Source organism: Saccostrea echinata, unplaced genomic scaffold (assembly GCF_033153115.1).
Source record: "Saccostrea echinata isolate AGI-Se365-2 ecotype Australia unplaced genomic scaffold, CSIRO_AGI_Sech_v1 ptg000045l, whole genome shotgun sequence".
In the NCBI taxonomy this organism is placed as follows: Eukaryota; Metazoa; Mollusca; class Bivalvia; order Ostreida; family Ostreidae; genus Saccostrea; species Saccostrea echinata.
In genome coordinates, this window is record NW_026889794.1 from 773,439 (window position 1) to 784,365 (window position 10,927).

Below are 10,927 nucleotides of genomic sequence, written 5' to 3' on the forward strand. Positions count from 1 at the left end.
TTTTGGTTTTACAAAATAATATGAATTTATATTTTCTTTTTTAAAAGAGATGATGCAAATTATAATTTCAATTTTAATTTTTTTTATATATTGTTGCTGTGATCTCAATAACCTAGGTTAGAATGTTCTAATCATTAAAATGATATTGTCCTACGGACCTGGTTTAAAGATAGAATTCGTTCCGTGTATTGGCAATTTATCAAAATAAGCAAGTTCGATAACTCGAACTGACTGCATTTTCTTTGAACAATCCAGAGAGTTCTGAATTCAACATGGCGTGTAAAGGACAAGATAGGCTAAGACCCCTTTTTGGCCCCTGGTTTAGGGTGTTGTTTAGAATGATACAACAGTTTATCAATAGAAACCTGTTGTCACCCCTGCCAGAAAATGAGTATTGGTTCTAAGTTATGTGATACATACAGGTCACAGGAAGATCAGAAAATATGTCAATTTCCGAATTTTCTCATTTTATGCAAATTTTCATTGATTTTACAGCACATTTTGTTTCAGAAAACATAGAGCACAAGCTTGCCTATCTACCAAATTTATATATTTCATATACTAGTATCAGACGCATCTTATGTATAAAAATCTCAGATAGGCAAGCTTGTGCTCTATGTTTCCCGAAGTGAAAAGTATCTCAAATTTGAGGATATTCCAAGAGAATTGAGAAAATTCAGGAAATTGTCCTACTTCTGCACCCTCTTCTGGTCTCTGTGTAAGCTTTGAATCAAAATTAGTGCTGGTTTTAAAACAAGCATCATTTTTAGTTCTTAACTACAAACTATCACTATTTTAACTATGTTCTGATTTTTACATCAAATAAGGGGCCAGATTCAGCCGTTACCATACCTTGTCCTTTGAAGCGAGGAAAAAAGGTTGAGAAAATGAGTTGAATTTTCTTATTTCTATGGATTATTTTTTAGGTTAAAAGGCATATAAAATCTCAAAAAGGTTTGTTATGATTAATTTGATAGTTATTTTCAGTGCAATTTTTTTTGTATTCTTCAAAATCATTTCTGAGCGGATCCTTTCCAATATGCTACATTGCTAGTATATGGGACATATTCTAACTGTGGTGATCGAGGGCTTGTTCCGAGACAAAGTTAGATTGTTCTAACTAGAAATAATCCAACACATATATCTTGTAAGTCGAACACATGTATTTCGCAAATTCAATAAATAATTCCAAAAAAAAGAAGAAATCTTGTAAAAAGGTATTCCATAGAGAAAATTACCCAGAAAACGTTGTAGCATAACAAACACTGACATATACTCGAACAAAACTTAAGTTAAGTATGAAAAATAATCAGATAATGGGTCAAAATCACACCAGTGACCACCTACCCTAATCAACTGTTATCCACAAAAAAAAATTATATACTTATATGTCAATCTACTTCCAAAATTACATGTTTTCCAAGATCTTACAAAATTATTTTTACAGTATGTCTCTTCAAATATTTGTTTTCCTGCTTAATAGTACTGATCATGCTGATCAGATGATAATGGGTGGGTGATATTAAGATAGTATGTCCTCATAAACTTTTAGTCCCAGACCTATGAACCAGTGATTCATTTTGAAAATGGTTATCATGGGTCCAAAGGACCCCCCTTAATGACAACAATGAGTCCCATGACAAAATCGGAGCATCCAAATCCAAGGGTCATATATTAGATATTACAGAGGAAATTCTGGTGAAATTAAAAAAGTTATTTCACGAAAGAGCAAATGCTTTATTGTTGCTGTGAGTAGTTTTATAATTTTACTATCAATTGTCCAAGTAAGAGTACATGTTTTGTGTCATAAATATAATATATTGTCAACTGTGCACTTTGGTTCTATTTTTAGATCGTACATACGATCTCACACATTGTAATGTATCAGTCATAAAATGCACAGAAGCAGAATGAAATAATTAAAGAATTTTTAAGAAGAAATGAAAAAACAGTCAGAAATAAAAATGATTAAATTTTAAACTTCTTAGCTTGTAAGGAAAAAACAAAAAAAAACAAAAAATGATACAGGTTACATGTATAGCTTTTACAAAGGTATAGTATTCGCTTCAGAAATGTTCCACAATATAGACATAATCAGTGATAATCGAACTATGTTATCTAACTTTCAAATATTTTCTGATAATTGCTGGTTAATTGGCTGCAATTGTGAAATCTGACCTGTTGTTGGCAACCTTATATATACCTGTTAAAATTGTTCATGCATATTGCTTAGCACATGGATATGATGCAATCGGTCAAGTTTAAAATCGGATTATACCAAATAATACACGTTCTTCTATAAATTTATTGCGTCCATTGGGATGCACATTTATTAAAATAATGCGTCCTGAGCAAAATTTGTGCATAATTTACGCAGGATGCACACCAAAATGAATCATTGATGAACACCATATTTTTTTAGTGCAACATACAAAGAACTATGTAGCAACCTATGATCTTCAGCACATGTAATTTTCATAATGCTAGCTCACATCATAAGGAATACATGTATGACTAGCTGCTTGCATGGCGCAGTGGTTTAAGTGTTTGCTTTAGAGTCACAGATAAAGGAGTTGATCCTAACATCACAGGTTCGAATCCCACTGCAGGATGTGGAGACAGGTGTTCAAATGAAACTGAGGTCCCATGTTGTAGTAGGTGCTGGCATGAACAAAATTACTCATTGCTCAAGGGTCCTGAGTACAGAGGTTCTCACGTGTTGGCTTTTCAATATGAGTGAAAAGTTATCGAAAGAAACATTATAGAAACAAATAAATATGACTATAAATAATTATCTTTTCTTACCATTATGAATGTTGTACATGTCCCTTTCGATAATGAAAAAAATCTTTTTCTGTCAACTTCTCATTTTCTCACGCGATTTTTTCTTGCTAATCTTCTCTCCAACATACCGGAGAAGGTATTCTCGTATGTTATGTGGTACCGAACACACTATAATAAAAATAAATGCATAAATGCAAACAAGTCAACAAAATCTAATTTATTCAGAGACTTGGTTTAAAATGTCTCAGACTGTCATAAATCTCACCCTAGGCAGTTAAAAATTTCCTCAGAAATCTTGTCAGAATTTTAAAAATATAATTTCAAAAAAAAATTCATGGGAAAATATACGGCATATATATAGCCAATGTACAAAATGCAGGAATTAAACTTTCCTGGAAAGTTTAGAAATTGAAACTGTAAAAATATTATCATACCATCAAACCATGTCCATGCTGATGCTGATCAAAAGACTCAACAATGTATTAACTAACCCGATCAAAATTAAACTGAACCCGACCGAAAGTTTCTAATCTACATATGTAGATATACAAGTAATATATGTAGACTCTGCATAACAATTTTATTAAAATAAAAAAAATATTGCTTGTTATATGGTTTTGTAACTAAATTGAGAGTATAAGCAAGTTAATTTCTCCATGGCAACTGCATAAGATAAACAGTATTTTTTTTCATTATATGTTAAAAAAAAAAATGCTTAAATTGATCAGGATCTGTTTCATATGAATCTGGACTTGTTCAAGCTTGACAATGACAACAAGCAATTTTTCTTAGGGTCTCTTTTATTATTTAATTTCAACTTCTTTCTGAAACTATGATTATCTTCTAATATTTCTTTTCAAAATGAAACACTTAATAGGTTTATAAATAAATGAAACATTAAAAAAAAAAATTTAAATCAATAAATACAGGCCCGTAAGAAGCAATTTCAGTTTGGGGGAGGGGGGACAGCCATGCATTTTCTTTGGGGGGCACTACATGTAACAACCAAAATTCCTTGACAAGCTTAAAAAAAAAACAAAAGGTCATCAGGCGTTTTTATTGAGGGGGCACAAGCATATAGTAGCTATGTTTTCTTTAGTATTCTATATTTCGGCACAATTATTGGGGGCACCCCCCCCCCGTTCCTACGGCCATGAAATAAAGTTTTACATGATTGTTAAGTAAGAAAGACAATGCAATAAATTCTGCGAAGTAATTCAAATAGTTGAGGTAATTCTTACTTATGTGTAGACTGATTTACTAGTACTTTCATAATTATAAATATATTCTCCCATAAAACTAGAATAAATTCATGATAAAGGAAATAATTTACCCTGAACATGTTGAACATGCAATACATTTTTGAGTCATTTAAGTTGTTAAAGACAAAATTCTCATTTGCCCAATTAAATTTGAGATACATGTACTAATTAAGTGACCTGTAAAGGTACTTGTAGATCTCTAATAAAATCTGAGAAATTAAATCAGCAGTGCTGTAGATCGAAATTCTTTAACGGTGGTGATGTTAACTGAGTCTACTATTATAGAAAAAATATTGCAAGAATTATACAGTATATCTTTTGTTACTCAATCATGGAAAGTGTAATACATATAACTATTAACTGATATGCTTATCTCTGATATAACCTGTTAATTAATCCTCCATTCATGCCAAAAGGTACAGTGTAATAGATTGTTTAGAATATCATTGGCGTATAATAATATTATTACTTTCTACTACATGTAATGTGTCGGCTAGTGTGATGTCACAGATTTAACTTGAGGCACAAATAATGGGTAAGCAAGGAGGCTGATGCAGACCTAATATAATACTTGAATTTTGGCTTAATTTTTATTTCCAGTTATAGGAATATTTTTGTCATTAAACAGAAAGTTAGACTGTAAGTATGGGTACAAAAATGCGCATTGTCAAAAATGCTTCTTTTTTTGGCATTTGCAACAAAATGAAATTAATAGATAACATTTATCATCAACTTTTCTCCCCCCTTTTCAACCAAATTTCTATCCTTAAAAAAAAAATGATGTGTAGCCTACAGCCTTTTTGCCTATATGGAATATACACAAAATATTTCCACACATCCTGCACCCAAACCCCACTCCTAACCCGATCAAAAATATTAATCTGGTCCCTTTGAATTTTTCAGCAGTTTGTAGCCCTTAATTCCTCTTTATTTTTGAAGATATTTCAAAATTGTTGCTATATTGGGCTTGTCCAAATCAACTTTATGTTTTATGTACAAGAAATCTAAGGGGGATGCTGTCAGATACATAAATTTGTATGTACATATATGCATGTATGTATCCGCTGCCATAGACATCAGAGATGTGGTATCGTGGTTGGAGGGGGGGGGGGGGCTCCTCCCCTCCCCCAATTAATCTTTTACTATTAAAATTGTTCAGGAAAGGCTGGTTGGATTAGGCTGTGAAAAAAGTTTGAACCTAGAAACACCTTACTCCCATTTCCAACCCAACCCTACCCCACATATAATAGGAAATTAGAGTTAGTATTTCAGGTAAATTATCGAATATTTAATTTATCTCCGCAAGAACGATACCACCAGCCTAATATTATGCTATTCAGTATATATTTATGAATAAGCAGAGATTACAATTATTTTGTTCAAGTACATGTAATCAATTGTTAGGAACAAGTAAGTTGTAAGAACTTGTTTCCGATCCATTTGCTTATGTCAATAATATATGTTCAAAACAAACAAACGATCTGTTGAAACCACGCTGTTGGTAAACTACAATTCGAATTTCCTCCATGCTAATAAGTATACGTAAGTCTTTATCAATGAATAAATACCAGACGTTAACCGCAAGATATTGGGTGCATAATATATAGTCAATATATCATGAATAAGTATTTTTAAAAAATCATAATTTGTTATTACTTACCAAAATTTTGTCTGACTCCTATTTCTCAGAAGGTCGTAAAGGATACCGAGGATTTCCGAAAATTTTCGGAAGGCATTGCGCACGAAAACCTTGAAGTTGATGAACACGAAACTCTAAAGCTCATTTTCTCGTAAAAAGTTTTATTCTATTTAGCAAATTGTACATACCCAAAATTAGTGGGAGAACAATATCTAAAACTAAATACTAGGAGAAATAAGACATATATAGCAGATCTTATTTAATTTTGCAAGTTTTAGCTGGTCTACATAATGACGATATATAATAATACCAATATATACGTTGCTTGAAATTTAAATTTAAAAATTTCTATAATCATAAAATTTTGGCATATTTTTTGTATTTAAGGGACAAAAATATACTAAACTAAAATTAACTATTGTCAATTTAATATTAAAAAGTCATTAATTTTCTGTTCAGAGAGGGTCAAAATGTTAAGGCGACCGGTTTTGGTCCACTTATTCTACGAGGCTACTTAATGCCAATATATAAATATGAGCGGTCTCCTAAATGGCACAACCATATATATATATATATATATATATATATATATATATATATATATATATATATATATATATATATATATATATATATATATATATATATATATCATCTTTTTGATAAAGTTCCAATTTGCAGAAAAAAGTACATGCATCACTTGCAACGCACTGTAGGGAACTAAAATGTCTATGACACTCCAACAAAACGCACCCCTATGTATAAGGTACTCATTCTGCGTTAAGTTCCCCTTACGTACAAATAATCTATATTTAATCGGAAATTTTTGAGATACACTAGACAAAATTGCTAACGCACCACTTGTTATTCTTATTTGTGAATCGATCATTTGCCTGATCGGTACTGCTTCATAAAATGTCATCTTTTCCAAAACAGTTGGATTAACAAATGTCTTGGTGTCATGACAAGACTCTTAAAGGACCATCTTGCCCGAAAACCAATATCCCGACGTGCACTGCGCACCGTTTTTGCCAAGATATGAAGTTGGTGATTACCAAAGGTGGTCCGTGAGGTTGTGATGGGAGCAGTCTCCCACTTTTCGATCAAATAATATATTCTGACTGATTACCATATCGCTTAGTAGTCATCCAATGCCTTGTTGTCCTTACCAAATCCACCCAACTTCCGGTTGCCCCAGATTTTTTTGGAATAATCTTGAAATTATTGTGTGGTGCTTACTTAATACCGTCACTATCTATACTAATTAGCATTTTTTATGATTGTTAATCAATTTGCAACACTTTTTCATTAGAAGAATGAATAATCTTTTAATTATTTTATATTTTTCACAAATTTCTCCAAAAGAACTCATTGCAGACACCATACTGACTGTCTTAGCACGCTCTTCTAAGGTCAAACGCCGCATACGGTGTAACTTTTTTCCAAGTTTTTCATTAGTACAAACACAAAGAACACAACCACAAAGAAAAAAAATAGAAATTTATTCCACAAAAAAAGTATGGACATGATTTTTTTTAAAAATATTTCTATGAAATGGTTACGCTTCAGTAAACATTGTCGTTATTTATTAATTAAGACATTCAATGCCTCAATTTTTATTTAAGTCACATGATTATATATCAAAAACATCATAAACAAGCTTTGAAAAGAAAGATATAAATTTATTTTGGTTGTGCGTTAGCAAATTTGTCTAGCGTATATAACATCTTCATTTAGGAAGGTAAAAAACATGCATAAAAAATATTGCAGCAATTGCATCCGAAGCCGGATCTGCAATGACTATAATCGATTTTTCTCATCGTAGAATACAGCTTTTTCTAAAATAAATACTGAGAGAGTAATGTTAAATATGTATGACTTTTGGTAGCCCAATTAATACGCTATACCCAACTTCCCTCAGTACATTCATTTTATTGCTGCATGAAATATAAAACTATATTTTCAAACAAACAAGAAGTGACTACGTGATATGTTTGTTAAATTTTTTTAAAAAACAATTAAAACTCTTGTTGCGACATTATACACTTGTCTAGCTATTGTGAAACCGTCACATTCAGACTATTTAACTGCTACTGGTCTTTACTACTACAAACTCTAATTACGCCAGCAGTTGTCGGGACACAAAGTCTCAATGTTTAAAAACCTCAATCGTAAGACCCGTGATTTTTATTTGCTATAATGATCGTTTGGCAAAAACTGTCACGTTTTCAACATTTCTTAAAAGATCAGGTTTGACCCGACCAAAAAAAAACTACATTTATTGACATTTTTAACGAAGTCAAAAATTTCATTCTTTAACTTTTTTGTGGTAAATTTAAAAGAGCTTTTTCATGGAAGCATTTTCAACATATTTTCATTGGCATAACGGTATCCCTTTTTTTTTTTTACAAGAGAGACTGTCATGCTATATTCCACATAAAGGCTATTAACACATACATGGGCTATTTTAAAAAATTCCATTTTTCAAGTGTTGCAAAATATGTCACCAAGCCAAGCACTCTAGTCTCTAATAATTTGTATAACAAGTATTTAAAGTGCAGACAATCGATAACCATTGATGCATTGCATTGACGTTAACCCAGATACATGTACACTGGTAAACAACTCGGCAGCCATAATATTATTGTCTTCTCAACATCTGCTTTTCTTAAAGTATGGTAAGTAAACGATATCTGAACGTAAACTTTTAGTTTATTTTTAAGATCATCAATAGGTACAAAACATGTGTCCATGCCTCATCTCAAAATGCATCATGACTGATGCTTTGGGTCACCTTGAGAAACAAACTATACGATTTGTGTTCCTGAATCTCTGACAGAATTTACAAATATTTGAGTAACTTTACTTTGTCATGATCAGTTCTTGTAAAATGGCAACAACTTCAAAAAATAGTAAAATAGCAAATAATTTAACGTCATAGCGTAAATGCAACCCTTGATTTCGTGCAGGAAATTCCTCCTGAAAAATTACAGGTTTTTCCTGTACACTAGAGCTGCGTTTTTAATTAAAATAATGAACTTGTTGCAAAAAATTGTTTACCATACTATAAAGGGTATTTCATCTCATTTACCCAGAAAACTTACCTACTGGGTTGACAATTTTAGCATTTTGGGTTATACAGGAATTGTTTATAAATTAGCAAATGTAACTTCAGGGGTCTGTTACTGGAATCAATAATTTATAGGTAATATTCAAGGAATATCAATTCATTTTTTAAGTAATGCATTTCAGTAAAATTGCTTAAACTGAGTAAATCTCAAATAGACTTGTGTTTAATCTCTGTACGTATTTGTAGGAAAATATATGAAATGGAAGGGCAATCTATAATCAGACACCCAGAGCATCTTAAATGTTCCCTGTGTTCCAAATTATACACAGAACCAAAAACATTACCATGCCTGCATTCATTCTGTAAAACTTGTATTCTAAATTGTTTCGAAACATGTTCTGAAAAGAAATTATTTCATTGCTCCCTGTGCGAGGAGGACTTTGTGATACAACCTGATGATTTAAAAACCAGTGAGTATCTGCAGAACATAACTGATCTTTTCAAAACGTTTACGGACTCAGCAAACCATGAATGTTCATTTTGCAAGGTCAAATTTAAAGAAATCAAGCCAGCCAACTCTAGATGTCTAACGTGTTTAGAATTCTTTTGTAAAGAATGTGCAAAATCGAGACATACTTTCAACTCTTTAACTATGCATCACCGTGTAGTGTCTTTGTCGGAAATAAGATCAGGAAAGTATTATGAAGAAATAAGATCATCACAGTGTAAAACAAATTGCGACCTGCATCAAAAGAGAGCACTGAGCTACTTCTGTATTTCATGTGAAGCATTTGCTTGTTGTGATTGCAAATTGCTACAACACATGAACCATGAAGTCAAACTTACGTCCCTTTTAAGAAGAGAAAACCAACTAATTATACAAAAATTATTTGACGATTTGAAAACTAAACTGTCCACTTTGGAGGAAAATAAACGATCAATTGAATCCAGGAAAGAAGATGTCACATCAATGGAAACAAAATTACGTAAAGATATAATGCAGAAATGTTCGGAGGCAGTAAGTAAAATAGATAAAACACGGCATAAAATGCTGCAAGAATTAGAAGGCTTTGCAAAACCAAAGATGCAATCCCTTCAAAAAGAACATGACAGATTATCTAAAGTGGCTAAGAATATTGAAGCGTCTCTACAGTTTTCTGAAATTATGCAAAACGGAATGAATAATGAAGTTTTTCCTTTATTCGGAAAAATTCAAGAACGCTTCCAAAGCCTCACAAAAGAAAGTATTTTAAATGATTGTGAGTGTTTACTCGAAGAATGTTTGCCGCAGATTGAGATTCATGTAACGGAACCAGAGTTAGAACTGACGTACAACAATACAATCACGGATAGCGATTTGTATCGTGAACCAGGGGATTCCAGTGACAATTCAGGTAGTTCTTCATCTGATCAAACATCGGAAGATGACGAAGAAACGGAAAATAGCAGGAAAAAATGTAGAATAACACTAATAAGGGAGATTTACCCGAAAGAAAAGTGTAATTTTGTGAGACCCGTTTACAGTGGCATTGCTTGGATTGGCAATGACAAGTTCGTAACAGTGGATAAAGCTAATGAAAAAATGCTTATGGTCTCACTGACATCTGGTAAAATATTGAAATCAATTGAAGTTTCCGAAGCATTAGCTGTTTCTGTTTGGAAGGATGGTATTTCTTGTTTGTCGACGGACAATGAAATGTCGGACTTCAGCAGAGATTTAATTTTACGGGAAACTCGCCATGGGATATCATCTTTGTGTGCATCTCTTCCATCTTCAAATCAGATAATGTGGACAGCAAAAGCAAAAATATATACTGAAAAGGAAAATCTTGTGACAAGTGTATCTGTGAAAAATGTGCCTAAAGATTCACATCCTTGTTTTCTGCGACATGCTTGTTGTCTACCAAATGGATTGTTCGCAGTCTCTGACACAGCAAACCGGCGAGTTTACTTAAGGTGTTTCGCTTCTGACGAATTTGAATACACCGCGCAACTCGAACTGCCGGAAATTGGTCTGAATGTCGTTTTAATAAAGAATTCAGTATGACAGAAAAATAATAGTTTATTTTAAGTAATTATAATAATTATCCGTAGAAAGTAACATAATATTGATTTTTGTGCCAGAAGAAAACATATAATAACTATTTTATATTTCGCGGAAAATTAAGACAT

The 10,927-nt window shown here is 32.2% G+C and overlaps 1 protein-coding gene across 1 annotated transcript; it reads left to right on the top strand.

The window, feature by feature from the left end:
* The first annotated feature begins 9,171 nt into the window (after positions 1-9,171).
* On the top strand, positions 9,172-10,802 carry LOC133201602 (uncharacterized). Its single transcript, XM_061337398.1, has one exon. It carries the CDS (start codon positions 9,408-9,410, stop codon positions 10,800-10,802), a length of 1,395 nt encoding a protein of 464 aa, XP_061193382.1. The 5' UTR covers positions 9,172-9,407.
* The last annotated feature ends 125 nt before the right edge of the window (positions 10,803-10,927 follow it).

What these genes read in the sequence shown, in the direction of transcription:
- LOC133201602 (XM_061337398.1), top strand. Translation starts at nt 9,408, where the DNA reads ATGCATCACCGTGTAGTGTCTTTGTCGGAAATAAGATCAGGAAAGTAT.